Source organism: Ambystoma mexicanum, chromosome 3q (genome assembly GCF_040938575.1).
Source record: "Ambystoma mexicanum isolate Mex_15411 chromosome 3q, UKY_AmexF1_1, whole genome shotgun sequence".
In the NCBI taxonomy this organism is placed as follows: Eukaryota; Metazoa; Chordata; class Amphibia; order Caudata; family Ambystomatidae; genus Ambystoma; species Ambystoma mexicanum.
In genome coordinates, this window is record NC_090926.1 from 220,258,253 (window position 1) to 220,279,233 (window position 20,981).

Genomic DNA, 20,981 nt, shown 5'->3' on the forward strand with positions numbered 1-20,981 from the left:
AAAAATGGCAAACAATTTTTTCCAATCCAAGAGTCTCAATTCAAATAGCAATTGTCCAATTTTTAGACATTGTTTTGCCGGATATTCGCTCAAATGAGTATGAGAACTCTGTTATCTGTATTTGTAAGATGTCATTTTTTTTTTCCTCTTCATTTGATGCTCATGTTCTGTTTTAATCAAAATTATACATGTTGTTGATGCAAAATATGTGTTAGGAACCCAATTCATTTTAAGTCTTAAAGGAATAATGTTATTTTGTTTTATGTAATTAATTTGAAAAGTTGTTTTACGACTAAACAAATTAAATTTTAAAAAAATTACTAAAAAAAATTACATTGACTATTGGCAATACTTGTGTCCAAGGAATCCATCCACAAGGCTAGCTCTGCCAAGAAAAGTAACCTTATAACTATTGAAATTGATAATTTTAGTGAACTGGCCCTTACACTGCTTACAGTATAACTAAAAGAATTGTGTAAAGCAAGGAGCCTGAGTTGTAAGGGAAGAAAACATTATTTAATTCAAAGGTTAAATCACCAAAACCCTGGGAGTAGGACCATCACCCATACTCCCAACATTGATATGGGTGGGAATTCTGAGGATGGAAGTGTAGTGCTTAGTTCTAACTTACCAAGAGGATCAGAAAGTGAAGAGGGTCCTCACGGGTCTGCCAACCCTCTGCCCCATCTACCTCCTTTGCTTGTACCTCCCTTACCTCATACCATGACCCTGTGTGGTCACACTATAAACCCAGATTATCCATCGCTTGAAAAAAATGAAAACTGAATTTAAATTCAGGAAACTGACTCTCCAGTCTGAGGACAAAGGGAGGCGGCACAGGGAAAGAAAAATGCAACACGAATATGAGATGAAGAAATGGTCCCTTCACTCTGCTTCCTTTTCAGCGTCTTCAGTCTGATGATCCCAAGAAACCTAGTCTTGGAAGACAGGTGGGGAGTGTGTATGATCCAAAGCTTGATGTGTTGGATTGGTTGGGTAGTAAATCAAACAAGGGCAAACAAAATATACCCTTAATATTCACTACTCTACCTTTAGGGGGTATCACAATATATTTAAACAAAGAGATAGAACACAACACTACTAAAGTATAGGTGTAATACTGAGACCCTACCAGTATTCCAGAACGGAACACAAGTACTTATATCTTGAAAGAATAGATAAAGTACAACTAAGTACAAAAATATATCAATTTATTTATACATCACAATTCGAAAAATACGAACAATTAGAAAAATAGACCCATATTACAGCACAACTGATCATAAAAATACCGTTCAAATGTTCAATTTCAACCATTCATCATAAAACATTTATACCACATACGCAAACACAATCTTAGCAGCAAATCCCAATATCATAAAACAAATGTGTTCTCAACAATGTATATAATCCCGACATGTAACATGGTTCAGTTCTTGTTGCCATACAATGGCTGAACTCTCTTCAGGGGAAAACAGACACTCTTTTCTTGTAGTATTCAAATTCTTTCAATGTTATGCAGTAGGGGTCCTAAGTACATCTACCAACAGATGTGGTACACACCGGATGCAAGATAAAAGGGACACAAAGAACCTAGGGACTCCGTATTCACCAAACGTTAACTCAACACCATTCACCATATTTATCAACAACGAGGCACCAAGGCCTTGAAAGTGAAAGAGGGTGAGAAAAACAGTCACCATGACCATATTACCAAGGGCCTAAAACAATCACCCTAGGCGTGAAACCTATTTCACAGTATTCAAAAATAGGACTGCCAATAGTCACTATCCGGGAGGCAAAATATTATATTATATTAGTTTGCCGAACCACTGTAAATGTGGTCATATTAGTATGAGAGGTGAAAGAATCACCATAGGTAAGCGGAGTGCACCATCACCCAAAGTGTATGAGAAAGAGCGAAACCAATGTGGAACAACCTTTAAGTGAAATACCAGGCATACCAGAGTGGCAAGCCACAACTTCACATTACCTGGCTGTGTAAACAGAGTGATCCAACAATGGGGTACACCCAAAAGAAACAACACGACGAGTTGTCATTCACTGTCCCGCAAATGTGTAAGGATGCAGTCCAATCACTTAACTCATAGATTTTAAAAGTGTTTCATATGGATCTGTAAACCCAGAAAAAAGAAACGGAAAAAACCCGGTTTGTCTAGGATCCCCCACAGTGGGGACCTAAAAACATTCATTATATGCTGACACAATTAGAACACCCCAGCGCGCTTAGGCAAACCAGGGCACCAAGTCTATCCGACTGCAGATAAAAAAGAAATATCACCAATGTCGCCCGTGCGTGAATGAAAATGCAAATGGGAGTTTGACACATGGCAGCGTATACTCGCTACATAAGTGAAAGCCGTGGAATAAGCCAGCGGACAGAAAAGTAACATGCTGTAAAGCTCCACTCTTACTCAAAACGCCTATGTCCATGTCCGACGTACAACCACCAATCAGCCGCTTCCTCGTATCAGCGAAGCCGTGGCAACTCTTTCCGAATTCTACATGGGAAACAGGGAAAGTGAAGAGGGACTTAAACAAGACACCCTATATATGCTCAGTTGCATGAGTGGCGCCATCTTAGAGTGATACAGAGAGGAATATACTCCCTATTGGGCACAAGATTGAATGAATGTAACAAAGTAAGATAGGTTACACACAGCAAAAAATCACGTGTAAAACTTAATTGCACAAAACCAGAATTAGTACAACGGCACAAAATTATTAAACCATAGTAAATATTTGAATGCAGTTGAAACTTCTGTGTATATAGACAACATTTGTATTGTCTGGGATGGTTCCATGAGCTTAGCTAATGAATTTATCATCTGGCTTAACCAACAAAATAGGTTTTTGAAATTTACGGGTACCATACAGGAACATCAAATTGATTTTTTGGACATTACCATTTTTCACCATTCGGGGGTCCTCAAAGTTAGACCCTACAGCAAAGAGACTGATAAGAATGCTGACAACAGGGCCACTCACAAGGATTCTGGGGCTCCTCATAAGGGGGAAGAGGGCAAAAAGCACAAGAAAGAGGGGAAAGACAGTTCTAATCCTCCACCATCCAAAGAGGGCCACACACACACACCATAAGGGTAAATGTCAAAGGGAAACCTCATAGGTCTAGTGAACCCTCTGGAGCAAAACCAGAGGGTGGTTACCAGAAACCCCCATTCCAGAGAAGCTTTGGCAACTATGTGGTTTGTGGGTCTAATGACCACGTGAAAGGGGATCTCAGATGTAAGGGTGAACCTTCAAGGATCCCATCAATCTCCTTAGCCTTCATCTCTGAGGGGAAAACTCCAATGACAGGTGCTCACTTTCACTTATGGCTGAAAGACCCATTGGTGTTTAGTGTCATTGGGTCTGTGGGGACAACAGAATATAGATATTTATACTATCCCTGACAATACCAAAGAATATCACAAGGACAGTGTACTTGTTGATGGGCAGGAGACCCCTGCCATCAGACACTGGGGCCAGCATAATTGTGGTGGATGAGAGCTTTTTCAAACTTGAGGGTGTAGCTAAGCCACCCAAAGGTCACACCAAGCTTGCAGGGGCCCCTATGCAAATGTTGCCCATTATGTCTGCCCTCATTCAGTGTAATAGCATGACTGTCAGAATTCCAGTTAGTGTGTAGTCTGAAGTGCCTGGTAGGGTACGTCTGGGTAATCTGAAGACTCTAGGAGTAGTCTCCAGTACACCTAGGCCTCCCAGTAAGAAGAAAAGGGAGCTGGCCACATTGGCCAGAGAGGCAACCTTCAGAGACTCTCAATTTGAGATCAAGGAGCAATCCAGTGGCTCTAGTCACCAGACAGCCCAACCATCCACGTCTCAGAAGGAGACCAAGGAGTGATCCAGAGTCTCAAGAAAGAAAAAGGCCTCAAGCCCAAACCTTCTTTAAAGAAAATCACTACTCACAGAGGAAAGTTTCTGGTCACCCCAGTGACGCCACCTCCAGCTGAGGCTGAGTTGGTGGTAGAGGAATCTCCTGATGAGCCATCTACTGGTGAAACGGGGGTAGAGGAAATTCTTCCCTGCTGGGAGGATCTGGATCCTAGAGACCATCCTGAGCTGCAGAGACTACTTGAAGAAGGCGGACCCTTTATGGCAGATTCCAACAGAGGACAAAGTGTCCCTCTCTAGAAGGTCTGCATCAGCAGACAGCCTCGCAGCTGGTGAGGCAAGAGCCAGGGAAGCATTGAGTCTACTGGGAGGATGGACTCCTACAGCGAGCCTACAGATTCTACTCCAGGGGACTTCAGGAGACTGTTAATACCCCAGGAGATAAGACCAAGGTTTCTACAGTTAGCACACAACATTCCGCTGGTGTTCATTTGTGTTCAAAAATGACCAAAGAAAGGCTCTCATTTTACTTTTACTGGCCCAAGATTAGTACAGATGTGGACAAACACTGTAGAAGCTGTCACACTTGCCAACTATCTGGCAACCGGTTTATATTAGTTGTAGTGGACCATGTTACTAGACACCCTGAGGCCATACCAATGAGGACTGTTACTGCTCAGGCAGTAGCTAAGGCCCTACTTAGTATTTTTACCAAGTTAGGTTTTCCTAAGGAAGTAGTCTGACAGGGGATCAAATGGTATGTCCCATTACATGCAGGCCATGTGAAAAAACGGTGGAGTTACTTACAAGTTCTCACCTGCCTACAACCCTCAAACACATTGGTTGGTAGAGAGGTTCAACAATACTATGAAGAGCATGATGGGGGCTTGGAAGAATACCTGAGGAGAAAGTGGGACCTTCTACAGCCATGCCTTCTTTTTGCTTTTAGAGAGGTGCCTCAAGCCGGAGTGGGCTTCAGCCCCTTTGAGCTCCTACGGTCATCCAGTCAGAGGCCCTTTGGCCCCAACTAAACAAGGATTGGAGAGTGCTCCACACTTAATGCCAAGCCTAGTAACTACCATCCTCTGTCTGAGACCAAGTAAAGAGTCACAGTTGAGGACTGAAGCTTCTAAAAACCTTCTTGTACCAATTCAAGGTAATGCACTTTGGACTAAAGAATGCACCAGCCACTTTCCAAAGGATGGTGAATAATGTTCTGAAAGGGTTGGGACTTCTGCATGGCATACTTGGAGGACATTGCAGTGTTCAGCCTCCTTGGGAAGAACATATTTACCACCTTGGACAAGTGTTGCAGGCTATACAACAGGCCCATCTGACCATAATGGCAAGCAAGTGTCAAATAGCTCAGAGTAAGGTGGCCTACCTTTGACATGAGGTATGAGAGGGTGGGATTAAGCTGTGAGATGAGCTGTACTGGACTTGGCCACCCCTACTACTCAGACCCAGGTGAGAGCCTTCTTGGGCCTCACAGCACATTGCTGACATTTTATAGAGAACTATGGGTCCATAGCTTCTCCACTTAATGTCATCTCTTCACCAGAGTACCCTAAGTAAGTGAGATGGAATGAAGAGTGTTCCAAGGCATTTAAAGGGCTGAAATATTCCCTCTGTAAGGCTCCAGGACTGAGAGCTCCAGATTATACCCAGACCTTTATTGTGCAGACTGATGCATCTAAACCAGGGATAGGGGTAGTCTTGAGCCAACTGGATGAGCAAGGTAGGGAACACCCCATCTGCTTTATCAGTATAAAACTTGCAGGGAAACGGCAACCATAGAACAAGAATGTTTAACCAGTGTGTGGTCGTTGAAGTTTAGACCATACTTGTATGGATCTACTTTCCTCATTCAGAGAGACCACCAACTCTTGAGATGGTTAATGCAGATGAAGGGGGAGAATCCTAAACTGGGGTCCACAGACAGATCCTTTATTACCTTTCCATATTGCTCTCCAAAAAAGGGTGGCAGCAAATTGGGAGACGCCAGAAACCAATCAGACTGTGAATATAATGCTGACAAAGAAGTACTGCCCTTCCAGTAGTGACCCTGACTATCTGTCTAAACACCTCACTCAGAGAGTCTCATGGTACAGGCAGCTACCGCAACTTCTAAGCAAGCAGCTTACCCTACCATCTCTCCAGATGGGGACGACAAAAGAGTATTTGTATGGGCAAGGAAGGTATTTTCGGCAGGGAGTATGGTGCTCTACTCCACATGTGCCCTTGCAAAATGTCCATTCACTCCATGGGACTCCATTTCCATGACGGCAGAGCACATTCCTGAGGGGGATGAAAGGGACTGGTTCTTGGCCATAATTAGAGACGGCAAAGAAGCCATGTGCGAGTCTCTTCAGTCAGGTCTGGATTCTGCTGACAGCCTCAGCAGAGCCATGCCTACTAGCACCGTTATACGCAGATTTGTGTGGGTGAGGAAGTCTGGTTTTGCACAGGGTGTGCAATCCAGACTCCTTAACATGCTCTTTGACGGGTCTCACCTTTTTGGCAACAAGGCTGTCGAAAGCCTTGAAGTTGCAGACCTATAAGGCGGCAGCCAAATCTTTAGGTGCAGCAATTAGGCAGCTTCAGCCTTTTTGCCCTAGTGGACAGACTTCGATGGGGTAGATCTTATCGCTACTACTCCTCAGTTGGAAGAGCGAGAGGAATGGCTGGTCAAAGAGGCCAAAGAAAATGTCCTTGTGGTGGACGAGGGAGAGGTGCAAAGCCAGCTGAAGCAGGGGCATCTTTACCATCTGCCACTGCATCAGCCACCTTAAAACCTCTTTGAGGTCCTGAATCCCAGTTCACTATTGGGGAGTAGACTGCATTTAGAAGAATGGCAAAACATTACTTAGAATGCATGGGCATTGGAAACCATAGTCCACGGGTACTGCCTTCCTTTCATACAATCCACCGAGGAAACACACTTTGAGGATTCCAGATCTGCTCCTTGTGCAGGAAATGTTAACCCTGCTAGAGAAAGGCGCTATAGAACCGGTGCCTGTAGCGGAGAGGAACAAGGGATGGTATTCTCCATATTTCCTAATACGCAAAAAAGGAGAACTGAGGCCCATCTTGGACTTGAGATACTTGAACAAGTTCCTCAGAGAAGAAGTTCAAGATGGTCACCCTTTCTCAGATCCTTCAGGCCCTTCAACTCCAATATTGGATGGTTTCATTGGAACTTCGGGATGCTTAGTTTCATGTGCCAATCCATCTCAAGCACAGAAAAAAGCCGAGGTTCGCAGTTGGCGGTTCTCATCAATTTTGAGTTCTGCCATTTGGGCTAACCTCTTCCCAGAGGGTTTTCATCAAACTGATGGCGGTGGTGGCAGCGAGTCTCAGGAGAGTGTAGATTCACATCTACCCCTACCTGGATGATTGGATGAGCAGGGTGCGTTCTCCTGAACAAATCTGGGATCGTATCCACGTCACCTGCCACTCTTTTCACAGACTAGGCTTCTCCCTCAATTACAAGACGTCTCACATGACACCTTCTCAAAAGCTCCAGTTCTTCAGAGCTGTACTGGATACATCCTTGGGAAAGAGCTCTCCACCCGAGGTGAGGGTTCAAGAAAATCTACAGATGGTCTCCAAATTGCAAAGTGCCCAGCGTCTCCTGGCTTTCGATTTTTAGGTTGCTCTGCTTCATAGCATCCTGCATTTTTCTGGTGCCAGAGGCCCACCTGAGAATGAGATCCCTTCAATGGGATCTCAGGTGTCAATTGTCCAAGTTATCAGAGAAGATGTCGGACCTACTTCATGCTCCAAGCAGGGTCGCACAGGATCTTCTGTGGTGGGCCTGCGAGGACAACATTCTGATGGGAGAACCCTTTTGGCAACCATGGCCGGAGATAACCATAGTGACGGATGCCTCACTCACGGGGTGGGGAGCCCACACCAACGATCTGCAATCAGGGGTCGTTGGTCTCCGTCGCAGTCCAAACTACATATCAATCTTTGGAGCTGAGGGCAATCAGACTAGCGCTGAAGGCCTTCCTGCCCTCTGTGCGGGGAAGAATGTCCCGATAATGACGGACAGAACAGTGGCCATGTACTACCTCTGACATGTCCATCTGCCCTCCATTACATTTTCCACTAAGAGAGAACCTTCTCTCGCGAGAGTGGGTTCAGGTTCTACATCCAGAGGTCAAAACATTCAGCCTTCACGCATGGTTTCTGAGAGGCTGAGATACAAGGATTGGGACCTCCCGGATGACGTAATGGAGATTTTGCTTTTGGCCCGAAGGCCAGCAACAAAGTCTTTGTACCGTTGCTGTTGGAACAAATTCTGCAACTGGTGCAGAGACAAGAATGAAGACCCTTTTTCTGTGCAAAACACCTGAGTTATTATCCTTTATACCATCCTTAGCCAATCTGGGGCTCCAGGTTGGAACTATTAAGGGCTATTTGGCGGCCCTATCCATCTTTAAGCTCTCATCTGAAGAATGTTCATATTTCAAGATTCCACTGCTGACACCATTTCTAAAGGGGCTCACCAATGTGTGTGTCCGCCCCCCGCTCCAACCCTGTATATGCTTTCTAGATTCCAATGTGCGCACCCTTTGAATTTTGGATTCCTCTCTCGCTTCCTGCCTTCTCAGACACTCTGGAGTCTAGGCGTGGAATACAAAGGATTCCGGCTGAGGACAAAACTTCAATCTAGGCCTGGAATGGCAGAAGACCTCAAACAACAAGCATACGAAAAATGACGAAAAATGGCAAAAAAGGGAGCCCACCATTCTAGCAGAATGGCAGCCCTTCTGTGCATTACTGAGGCTGATTTGACAGCCTGAGAGTATTAATGACTGAAAGTCATAAAGGTAAAACCACTGCCACCAGCCTTTCAAGTAAACTTGCAATTGTAACAAAAATGTTACCAGGTAAGTAAGAAAGGGGTTACATTGTATCCCCCAGCACTCCACATAAATTGGGTTGTGCTCGCTCACTTAAATCAATGTAAAGGGGATGTGAATCCCACTTTTCCTCTTGGGAACAATAGTTCGTTCACCCAAGAAATAATAAGAAGCCACTGCATTTAGAAATGTGTGCTGCCATAGTATGTTAGTCAGTCCAAAGTTATAGGAAACTATAACTCCAATCACACACTATGGAGACACATAAAAAGGTCACCAATTAAAAGAGTAAAAGAGTGAAAGACTAGGTGAGAGGGGAAAAAGATTCCAACTCACCTAGGGACAAGGTAAAATAATTTACCAAGTCCAAGCAAAATATTCTGAGGTTGACACAGGTCAGGAAGATTTATGATGACCTCTACCCATTTCATCTACATCTGCGTCCCTGCACCCTACTTGTATTCCTATTGGTGCTTCCCCTATGCACAGCCCTCTGTTGCTTCCAAGCTAGGTGTGCTTTATACACCACATGGATCATACATACGCATCCGCGTATTCACAACATGTCTTTCAAAAATAACTTGTAGATCTCTAGCATGGGGTCTGGCATGGATTCACATTCTCATGAATATTCCCTGTCGTCAGGCCGGGAATCCTCGGTTAAAGAAAAACAGTTTCACTTTCACTTACAAACTGTATTTCTCCTCTAAACCAATCACTGTCCTCTGGGTCCTACTGCCCCCAGCAAATCACAGTCCTCTTCCTAAACCCCTCCTATGGCAGCCATCTTCAGATTTTTACTGCACGTTTCAGTGTTGGAAGTCCTCGAGTTTCGCTCTGTGAGCTACTTCTAGATTTTCTTTTTGTCACTGAAAATAATTCTATTTTTCTCAAAGAGCCTGGGTGCTATGCTCTCCATCTGCCGACAGCGGGGATCCATTTGTCTGTGAATTTCAGTGCCCCTCAAGGGTGAGGATCATCTAAGTTTCTTGGAAGTTTCCAGAAGGCCATTGGGCTTCTCGGCGCCATGATGGAGGAGAAAAAGGAAGGAAGATCCCTTTTCAGGTCCTGCACCAGATGCAGGCTGTGGAACGTGTTTGCGGAGGACAAACTCCTCCAATGCCTTCACCCGAATCACAAGGAACGAGAGTGCGAGATCTACCTTGGCTTCTCCAAGAAAACAATGAAGGATCGCCACAGTAGACTAGCGACATGGCTGAACATCAAGGCCTCTGTCCAGTGTCCTGAGCAGGGTCATGCCTCACCCAGGACCGGCCGGTCAGAGGAGCGGGCTTCTAAATCGTTTCAGAGCATCCCATTCGTGGGGGCCCAAGACGAGGCCAAGCACCAAGTCCGGTCCCATCGGGGTCACCGTACAAGCTGGTCCCGCGATGGACAATGCGCAATCAACATCACCATCTGTCTCCATCCACAGCCAGCGATTGAGCTCCTCCACGAAGAGGAAATCATCCAACCCGGCTAAGCTGCAGGAGAAGCCTGAGAAGCCAAGGATGGAGGAAAAGGCAGCTGACCTGCCCAGGAAGGCCCAGGCGGCTCAGGAGAAGACATCGTCAACGATTGAGCTGGTGGCGGCTGCTCTTAACAAAGGCAAAAGGGGCTGAACCTGTGAAGGCAAACCCCACAGTGCCCAAGGTGTCCCTGCCTCCAAGGTGAGAAGCCTCCACAATGACTGTGGCAAAGCCTGCTAGCACGCCTGAGAAGAGGATGCCGTCACTGAGCCCGGCTCCGACCCCTCAGGGTGCAAAAGGGAGGGGCGCGGAAGTCGAAAGCCAGACCCAGGCCATGCTCCAGGCCATGGAGGTTTCATCCACAGATGGGGACCTGGAGTCCCTACACACGATCCACGGGGGTGTGGAAGACGACAATGGCGGCACAGGACCTAGTGTTCCGATCACACCGGCGCAGCCGAGGGATGTATCGCTGGACATCCTATCGACCCCACCCACTTTGGTGTCGGAAATCTAGAGAAAGATGCTGCAGGACCCAGTTCCTGCGGCACCCGATCAGCCTTTGGCTAAGAGGAAGCATCATCCGACGCCCCCGTATCAGCCTCCGCATCAGGTGCCCTCCCCGGTGGACCCAGACACTGGGACGGATACGGCCACTGTGACAAGAGACCATGACATCGTCATGGCGGCTGGATCTCCGCAGCTGAGGGCGTCCCCACCGGATGAGGTGGGGTCATTCCATTCCATGGTCGACAACACTTGTGAGCTTTTCCAGCTTATGCCGGAGGAGACCAAGGAGGGTTTCCTGTACCAGAGGCGCAAAGCCAAAAGGAAGACCATCATGGAGGTACCCCTTCTGGACGTGTGGGAGTGGGGCCTGGCGTTCTTGAAGAACCTTTGTATAGCCCCTGCCAAATGAGATAGGCGGGAGAAGAAGTACCGGGTGCCGGAGTCCACACACAGGTGCCTATGGTCACAACCATCGCCGGAATCTGTGGTTTCAGCGACTGCAAGGAAAAGGTCGTTGAACCCTTCTTGTCATCTTCAGTCCCTCCGGACAGCGAGGGGAAGAAGTTGGACACCATGAGAAGGAAGGTCATTTCCACTGCAGCGTCCACCAACATGGCGGCCAACACACTGGCGATCCTGGCCAGGTACGGCAGGGAGCTTTGGTACAAGCTGGGCCCAATTCTGGAGTTCCTCCTCGACAAGAGGATGGAGGCGATCGTCCTCTTCCAAGAGGCAGAGGTGGCTTCGGACAATGCCATCACAGTGGGCATCACTGACACAGGGTTTCCGGCAGATGGGGAGCAGTGTCCGCCTCTGTCATCAAGGCTGGCTGAAGGCCACTCATTTCTGGCAGGAGGTCCAGGTGAGGGTACTGGACATGACCCTGGAGGCCTACAGAGGCCGTTCCCAGGCCTACGGTGGAGGTGGTCGGCACCGCAGTCACTCTCAAGGCAGGATGCCGGTGCCGAAGCAGGACTGAACCAGCCAGGACGTCGGGGCCCCCACACGTGCATCCCAGTGGGAGGCCTGCTGACTGGATTTGTCAGCGAGTGGGAGAAGATCTCAACCGACAGATGGGTACTGGACGCTCTCGCCCACGGACATGCCCTAGAGTTTCAGCACAGGTGTCCGCAGTTCACCCCCCGGTGGCCCGGCAGGAGCAGCACATCTCTCAACTCTTGGAGGAGGTACGGGCCATGCTGTGAAAAAAGGGGTGATGGAGCTGGTTCCACGACGACTCTGGGGCTCCGGAGTCTACTCCAGAAACTTTAGTCAAAAATAAAACAGGGGGCTGATGGCCCATTCTAGACATGCAATGTCTCAACAAGTACCTCAAGTCCCAAAGATTCAGGGTGGTCACGTTGCAGCACATGCTCGGCCAACTGGAAGAGGGAGACTTCTTGATGTCGCTGGACTTAGAGGACGCCTACTTCCACGTCCCCATTCACAAGAAGCACCGAAAGTTCCTACCCTTTGTAGTGCAGGGGCAGCACTACCAGTTCAAGGCCCTCTCCTATGGCCTGAAGTCAGCCCCCAGGGTGTTCACAAAGTGCCTGCCACCGTTGGCGGCCCATCTGCGTCTACAGAGATACATGTGTACCTGTACCTCGACGACTGGCTCATCCGGCCGAGTATGCGAAAATTACCCGTCGGACACAGAGACTACCATCCATCTGCTGACAGGTCTGCGATTCTCCATCAATTATTCCAAGTCCTGCTTGACACCATTGCAGAACGCGCTGTTCCTAGGAGCCAGACTCAATGCAGTCTCCTGCCTACGTCGCCCTCTGAGGAGAGAGTAGCGGTCATTCTGGGGAAAGTGCAACGGCTGTTGTCGCTGAAGACAGCCACGATGCGGGCCATCAAGTCGCTTCTCGGCATGTCGTCTTGCATCTACCTTATCCAGCTCTGCAGATTACGGATGCATCCTCTTCAGGAGTTCCTGGACGCTTGCTGGATACAGGTGTCCAGAAGCTTTGCGGAGAAGATCCTGCTTGACGAGGAGTTCCTTCGGGTGATAAGGTGGTGGGGCATTCACACCGTCGCTGGGGCACAAGGTCTTGAAGCCCCAATACCAGGAAACTGTCACCACGGACGCTTCCCTGGAAGACTGGGGAGCCCACGCCAGAGGCCTTTGGCTGATGGAGGAGAAGGATCTTCACATCAATATCCTGGAGCTGCGGGCAGTGTTCTGGGCCCTCCAGTCATTCCTCCAAGGTCAAGGTGGTGAAGATCTTCATGGACAACACCACAACAATGTTCTACATCAGGAAACGGGGGCTGGGGGAATGCAATCCCCAGTGCTCTCCAAAGAGACACAGGACTTGTGGCACTGGGTCGTCGGACAAGAGATGTTCCTCGTCCCCTTTCACCTGGCAGGAGTCAAAAACCCCATCACCGACTCCCTCAGCAGGGAGTTGCGCTCCTGCCACTAATGGGAACTTTGACAGGATCAGGTGGACCGCTTCTTCATCAAGTGGGGCAGGCCGAAGATCGATCGGTTTGCGACGGCGGCGAACACCAAATGCCAGAGGTTCGCCAGCAGATTCCACCAACTGAGAAGCATGGGGGACATTTTCACCTTTCCGCGGGAAGGTCTGTTTCTGTACGCATTCCCGCTGTTGGCTCTCCTGCTATGAGTGATGAACGCACTCAAGAGTGCCGATATACAGGATGCTGCTGATCACCCTGGCGTGGCTGAGGCAGAATTGGTACCAGGACCTTCTCAAGTTGTCGGCATCGCCTCCGGTCAAACTACCAGTAGTCCTGGATCTTCTCACTAGAGAAGGAGGCGCAATCCTGCATCATGACCCAGGATCGCTGAACCTGGGGGCTTGGCTCCTGCAGCCCTAGAGTTTGGAGGATACTAGTTGCCAGCGGACTGTGGGGGAGGTCCTTGCCAAGGCCAGAGCGTAGTCGACTCTGAACTGCTACGGTCACAAGTGGAAGCGTTTCGCTACAGGGTGCCAGTCGCAGAAGATCACAGCTCTGAGGGTCACGTCCCGCAGATACTGCCATACTTGTTGTCCTTGGCCAAGGCAGGACTGGCGCACACCTCTATCCAGGTGCATCTGGCGGCTATCTCCTGCTACACCAGGTCTGCGGGAAGATCCTCAAAGGACTGTTTTAATCTTTGCCGCAGGTGAAGGCTCCTGCCACGGCATGGGAACTCAACGTGGTGCTGACCAGGCTCATGGGGTGGGGCCCCTTTGAGCCTATGCATAAGGCCTCTCTCCAGTTCCTCGTGTGGAAAACGGCTTTCCTTGTGGCCATCACCTCTGCCAGGAAGGTGGGTGAGATCTAGGCCCTATCCTGCAAACAGCCATATCTGATTTTCCCCGAGTCGAGGGTGGTGCTGCAGACACACCCCTCTTTCATGCCGAAGGTTCAGTCGAATCCCACCTCAATGAGCCTTTGGTGTTCCCTCCGTTTCTCCCGAAGCCTTTCATCATCGGCTGAAAGGGCCTTGCCCTCGCTGGACGTTGCTTTTGCCCTGAAGTACTACGTGATGCATACAAAGAGTTTTTGGAAGACGTCTCAACTGTTCGTGAACTTTGGTCCTGTGAACCATGTGAAGGCCCTGTCCAAGGCTTCCATATCCAGGTTGGCGAACCGACCGATGCCCGGCCGTCCGAGAGCCCACCAGGCCAGAGTGATTTCTGCAACGACAGCGCTCCAGTCTGGTAGGCCCCTGCTGGCCATCTGCAGGGCTGCTACGTGGAGGTCCACGCACACCTTCACAAAATGTTACTGCGTCAACAGGGATTCCAGAGGAGTCCAGAGTCGGCCAGGCAGTGCTACGCAACTTGTGCGCTTGAGGTGAGTCTGTTCCAGAGGTAAGTGCTTCTGTGGAGCCTTGCCACCTCCCGTGGTTGTGCAATGTTGTACTGCTCTGTATTTGTTATTCATGAGCATGTGAATCGATGCCAGACCCCATGCTGGAGGAGTTACAAGTTACTTACCTGTAACTATTATTCTCCAGCGTGAGTCTGGCATGGATTCACATGTGAACCCTCTCTCCTACCCCTCTGTGGCTCTTCTTGGTCATACTGCCACTTTACGTGCTTACCAAATTTGAAGATGGCTGCCAGAGGAGGGGCTTAGGGAGAGGACTGTCATTGGCTGGGGTCAGTCTGACCCAGAGGGCAGTGATTGGTTTAGAGGAGAAATACAGTTTGTAAGTGCAACAGTTTTTCTTTTACTGAGGATTCCCGGCCTAACGACAGGAATATTCATGAGCATGTGAATCCATGCCAGACCCATGCTGGAGAACAATAGTTGAATGTAAGTAACGTGTTCCTTTTTCATTAATGCTACTAGATATAAATTGCTGTTGGGTCGAGGATTTACCTGCAATCTTTATGGGAGTCTGCTGACTTATTTGCTTGACCTTGTGGTTCACCAACCACCTTTTTCACAAAGTCCTGGACCTCCCAGGTGATGTACTCTGTGTAATGTGGGCCTGGGAGTCCCTACAACTTCCGGGTTATGGTGTCCCACAAGTACCATGTAGTTTTTATGACCTGCACTCCTACCATATCCCGATTTTGTAGCTCAATGGCTGGTGAAAGTGGGGGTTTAGAAGGCTGAAAGCTGCTGCAGCCATTTTTCTTTCCAGGGAACAAAGGCTGGTCCCTGCAGGTCGCCATTAAAATTGTGACCGTGACCTGATTTTAGAAGTTCATGGAAACTCAACAACCAGATTGTTTTCCATTGGAGTATAGTGATTTTTTTCTAACAATAGACCCATATTTAAATGGCATTTCCCTTTAATCATTTGTTGAATTCTTTTTATATGCGCTTGTTTGAAGTCCAGACTATCAGCAGGGAAGGGCACATTTTCCAACATAACTTCTATGTGATTCTTGGATGTGTCTTCACTTAGATGTTGAATCCTCGTCCGCCTAGCTGCTTTTCTTGGCTAATTTGTTGTGAGATAGTAATTACTTCTACCCTGGAGTGGCTCTGAATTGTGCTCCTCTAATTAACTTTACTTTTCCTCTTAGGTGTTCTATGTCTGGTTTGATGCTCCCATTGGATACATCTCAATCACAGCAAACTACACTGACCAATGGGAGAGGTGGTGGAAGAACCCAGAGCAGGTGAGGCCTGTCACTTGAACGCTTAAAGACTTATTTAATCTAAAATAGCTTTGGAACTGTGGTAGGGTTTTGGTTTTCTTTCTATTTTTGAGGCTCTGCGGTGAGAGGACTGACCTACACAACAATGTATCCTGTATTTTCTTAGCACTGTAAACCAAATGTGTTACTACAACCTCAGTGACACTCACTTTATTAACTCTAGATGTTTGAGCTACTGTAAAATTCCTACAGAGATATAAACTACTGAAATTTGTACATGGTTCTCTGCACCAGATGCAATACCTCACTGAACAACAAACACTTCATGTACTTACTGAGTGTGTCTGATTTCAGATGATTTTTTTTCTTCATTTCAGGTCGAGCTGTATAATTTTATGGCCAAAGATAATGTTCCATTCCACAGCGTTATTTTCCCTTGTTCCCTTTTGGGAGCAGAGGATAACTACACATTGGTCAGTCACCTAATTGCTACAGGTGAGTGGAAATGATCTGCGTATCTGCAGCGCTGTATTGGTTCCTGTCTGCATGGAATCTTCATGGTTTCCATGCTCCACTGTGCTCTTTATTCTCATGGTTATTCCTGCATCTAATTCAGAATTCCATTTCAGCACTACCCCCCATCAAACTGCTACCATCTCAAGCCAGTTGCCTACTGGTAGGGCCATAATCAAATCTCAAAACTTGAGGCAAAGAATCCCCCCCCCCGGCCCCTCACCCCAGAGCCCTTTACCCCTCTGCACCTGCCTATTTGATTCTTTTATTTCCTTTAGTAATACCTTGAAGACTTACTTATTTTGCCATCTTCAGATTTAATTAACTATAACTATTCATTTGTTCCAGATGCGGTTTAGTTTGTCCAGTGTGCACTATTAATACATCATATCCTCATTATCTGATCGTAAATGTCTTCCACAATGGGTTACAACCATATTGCAAAACCAAAGTTAATAGTAAATATAGACATGGGGCCGGCCCCATTCCAAGTGCGGCGGTCTGGAAATAAGGATACCGGCACCCTTTCCCGACCGCTGTACTACGATAATGCTGGGGTATTGGGAGGAGAGGGGGCTTGAATAAAAAAAAGAATGTGAGAAAATGCCAAATTCGGCACTGTTGAAAATTACATAGAAAATAAATGTTGATTAAGGGGAGCAGGGGTTGTGGGGGTGTGCCCTGCTCTCCTTACTCGACATTAATGGAATTCAGGGGTGTCCCCCCGCATCCCTGAAAGGGAAGCTGGGGACAAATAGTTTAAAAAGAAAAAAGCACCCTGCGGCAGAAGTTCTGCCTCTCAATGGGGAGGCAGAACTCGCGTCGCAGGGCTAGAGCCGTGCAGAGGAGCAGCAGGTAAGTCGGCGGCAGAGGTAAGTATGGGCGGTAGGGGGCTGGAGGGTGGTGGCATAGCGGGTGGGGGTTGATGTGCGTGATTATTGCGTTACGAGCATGTCAAATTCGTGATTTTTAGAATTCAACATTTCCGTGTACGAAATATTCACTTGCATCCGAATGCTGGTCGGGGCACGTATCCCCCGGCAGGCCAGACCTGCCGGTAAATCGGGCCCCTACTGGCATGTCTCTCACTGAAGCACTGCCACCGTTAGCAACAGCGCTTTAGTGTCTGCTTTCCCATGGAGTGCTATGCATGGGAATGGGAATGGGGATTTACCATTCCGACGCCACTTGTGATATCCCGGTATATCAGGCAGTGGAATCAGTGTTATGAGGTTGGTGGCTACCCGCCGGTAGCACCTGCGGGTTACTGCCAACCTCGTAATGAGGCCCATGGTCTAGATTAACAAGGTGGCCATATTCTTTCTATAGTGGATGTATGCATGGCATGTAAACTTATAATTGCATGAGTCAATAACATTTAGGAGCTGTACTAGGTTAGTTCTGTGTCATTGGTGTTTAAAATACCTCGGATTGAAACCGGGCAAGAAGTTGGAGCAATCAAAGACAGTCTTTCTAATTCATAGTCCCATCCCAGCAGGTGTGATGCCAGCTATCCAGTCCACACTGTTCATCGTAATTGCATCAATTCTCGGGTCTGCTGGCTCTTTCTGGTCTATTGTGTTAATTATGCAAGCCCTCTTTCACATTATTTGGAATTTACTTCCATGTCACCCACACTCCCCTATTTGTGCAGACTGTAAATAAAGTCTGTATTCCAATTTTTCCTTTAAACCCCCTACTCCTCCTCCTCTGCTTGTGGCAAAGGTATTCTGCTGACATCTTTCCTCAGTTATACTAAGAAAAGCATGTATATTTTTGTAGGGTCCCAGTGAAACTACCAAACAATGCAGTATTATGCAAAGATGTATACAGTACTTGTGCTTTGACTTGTGATCTGAAAAATCACATTTTCAAGACATCCACCTTGATGGGAATACTACCACTCTCCTGGTCCCTCTAAGCAATAAGCAGCTGTGTCACTATGCAAATCCCCCTAGTTGTTGCAGCATTTCTTCCGAGAAGCAAAAAGTGAATTTGTATATCCAATTATTATTTGAAGTTATGGACTTTCTTTCCTAATGTGTCTACTCCCTGCAGTTATATAGGTGCAAGTCTGTATAACAGTGTGCTCAAGAAAACCAGAGTTCTAAACGTATATTCTTGTACAATTTCCTCTGTGACTACCAGTACTAGATGTGATGGTTAGCCTTCTCTGTTCCTTCTTAACATCACTTCCTTTCTGATAGAATACTTGAATTACGAGGATGGAAAGTTTTCCAAGAGCCGTGGTGTAGGTGTCTTTGGCGACATGGCAAAAGACACTGGCATCCCTGCTGACATCTGGAGGTTCTACTTGCTTTTCCTGCGGCCAGAAGGACAGGACAGCGCTTTCTCCTGGAATGACTTATTGCTGAAGAACAATTCAGAGCTCCTCAACAACCTGGGCAACTTCGTTAACAGGTATCAACAGCAACATTATTGCCAATGTAAATTAGGCGTGTCTGTCATTTTGATTCTCATTAATTATTTTATGTGAAGTTATTTGTGACTGTATATCGCATAAGCATTATACTTTCTCTCATTGCCAAACATGGGAAGTTGTTCCACTTCATGGTGAAATCAGACATTGCTCCTTAAAGATAACGTGGATAGTTTGAAAAAAGTGCTGAGCTGGTGTTGCTCATGTGCGTCCCTCTAAGTTTTTGCTCTGATCCATCCCCTGGCCAATAACCAGTCCATTCTCTATGCTGAGAAACGTAGTGATGGTGATGAGTAATAATGGGGGAGAATCGGGAACGGAGAACCTAATTCACCACACTGGAAATTATCGCCTAATAGTCTCTGTTTTTGGGAGCAGATTATAAAGTATGTACACCTTGGTGGGAGGAGACCGAATAAGCACAAACGGGACATCCAGTGAACCTGTTGGGGAAGGACAGCCTGGTAAGGCTTTTCATAATTTCTGAGCGAACAACTTACAAAGAAATAATTACGAAAGAAACACATAGTTGCTCTACATATTTTCACGATTTGGTAAAACCTCTAGAAAGCAGTGTATGCTATACCAGTGGTTGAGACCAAACTCCTATTTGTGGGGATTCTATGGGTACTTTTTAGGGCACCTCCAACCTTTTTTGATCCCCTTTTTTTTTCTGGAGCGCTAACTTATTTTTGATGGCCAAGAGGGACTTCTCCTATTGTCCCCCTGCCTTTGCGGCCCCCTTTTTTCTTAACGTAATGCAGTTGGTCGTCCATAAGGCCCCCAGTCCCAAGAGTTGCTTTCTGGGCCCCATTTGTACCCTTGGGTCATTCAGTCACTGTACATTGGTTTTAGGGAATAGACTGGTGGTGGATGTACTTCAGTTTTGGCTTCATTGTAGGGGGTTGTTGAATTGTTGGGGGTGGGTAATGTGCTGCACTTAACTGTATTGTTGGGGGGTAGGAAATGTGTTGCTCCTAACTTGCCGTACTAAAAACTCACCATTTTGCATACTCCCTCTCAAACTCTGAATTTAACACAATACCTCTTCCGCACCACAAACTGCACAACACCCAATATAAAACCAAACCATGCACAACCATACCTCAACACCACATGACGGCTACCAACCAAAAACGCACCTAAGCTGAGAACTGAAACTGCCAACAGCACATCAAAGCTCTCTTGCTCTTCTCCCTCTCAATCCCACTAACAACCCCCAACCCTCCTCAATTGCAGATCCACCAGAACGCCAAGAGACCATGCAAGTGGCAAGAGTGCCTGCTACAAAACCTTATTGACATTAACATTCATCTGGGGAGAAAGCCATTTTAACACATTGGGTAGCCCAACATATCTTTTTGGTAGCCATTGAAGCACCAATGTGTACTATTAAATCCTGCTCTGGGCCCTTTTGTGTTTTCAGACTCCCTTTTGTTCAGGAAAATGAGATGGCTTTAGAATAGCCGTTCTGACCACATGGCTCTTTGTGAGCCCTGTAAGCAGCCTTCATATTGCTCTAAACTGGTTTTGGCCAGTGTAGGTGCCAGAGCTCTCCCACTCACTATCTGTGGAGGTGGTCTAGGCTGAGTGGCAACCCTACCGACCAACAAGTATGTTTGGTCATCTGACGCTTTGCCGCTGGCCCTCTCGAGTGATGGAGTGCTGGCCTGTGGCCAACCCGTTTTTTGCCGTGGTCACTGCAGAATCCTGGAACGTGGTTGAAGCCTCAACCATCTGAGATGTCGGCTTCGGATGTCTGAGGGTGCCACCAGCCATTATCGCAGACCTTGGACTGCTGTGTTCCTGCCTTCTTTACCCCTGCTGCTTGGAGCTGTATTCTTGGGTGGTATCATGTTTCTGAAATCTCTTTCTTCGTGTCACTGGGTTCTTCGCTGGCCCAGAGTACAAGTCCTGGCAACTGAATTCTGCAAACTGCACCTGTGGAAAAGAGCTGTTCACTCACTGGGTTTTTCGGGTTGCTGGAGCCATTTTCACCTAACTACCAATGTGAGTACCTACCTTTTGGGTTCTGGGATGGGCAATTATTCAGGATACTCGTCCGGAGATGTCCCTCTGGTCCAGGGTAGGGATTCATGGGAGGCAAGTCTTTACCACAATCCCCATAGACTTCTACTGGGGGGGGCTCTCCTGTTCGGCTGCAGCTTCTTCTGAGGGCCTGGGTCCATCTTTCCACCTCTGGAACTTTTTGGTTTCCTGT

The 20,981-nt window shown here is 47.4% G+C and overlaps 1 protein-coding gene across 2 annotated transcripts in view; it reads left to right on the top strand.

The window, feature by feature from the left end:
- MARS1 (methionyl-tRNA synthetase 1) overlaps positions 1 to 20,981 on the top strand; it is a 413,330-nt gene that overhangs the window by 216,137 nt on the left and 176,212 nt on the right. For both annotated transcript variants that reach the window (XM_069653588.1, XM_069653589.1), the window contains exons 13-15: positions 15,733 to 15,828; positions 16,185 to 16,302; positions 18,528 to 18,741. In XM_069653588.1, coding sequence (XP_069509689.1) covers positions 15,733 to 15,828; positions 16,185 to 16,302; positions 18,528 to 18,741 — 428 coding nt within the window. The remainder of the gene's footprint in view (positions 1 to 15,732; positions 15,829 to 16,184; positions 16,303 to 18,527; positions 18,742 to 20,981) is intronic.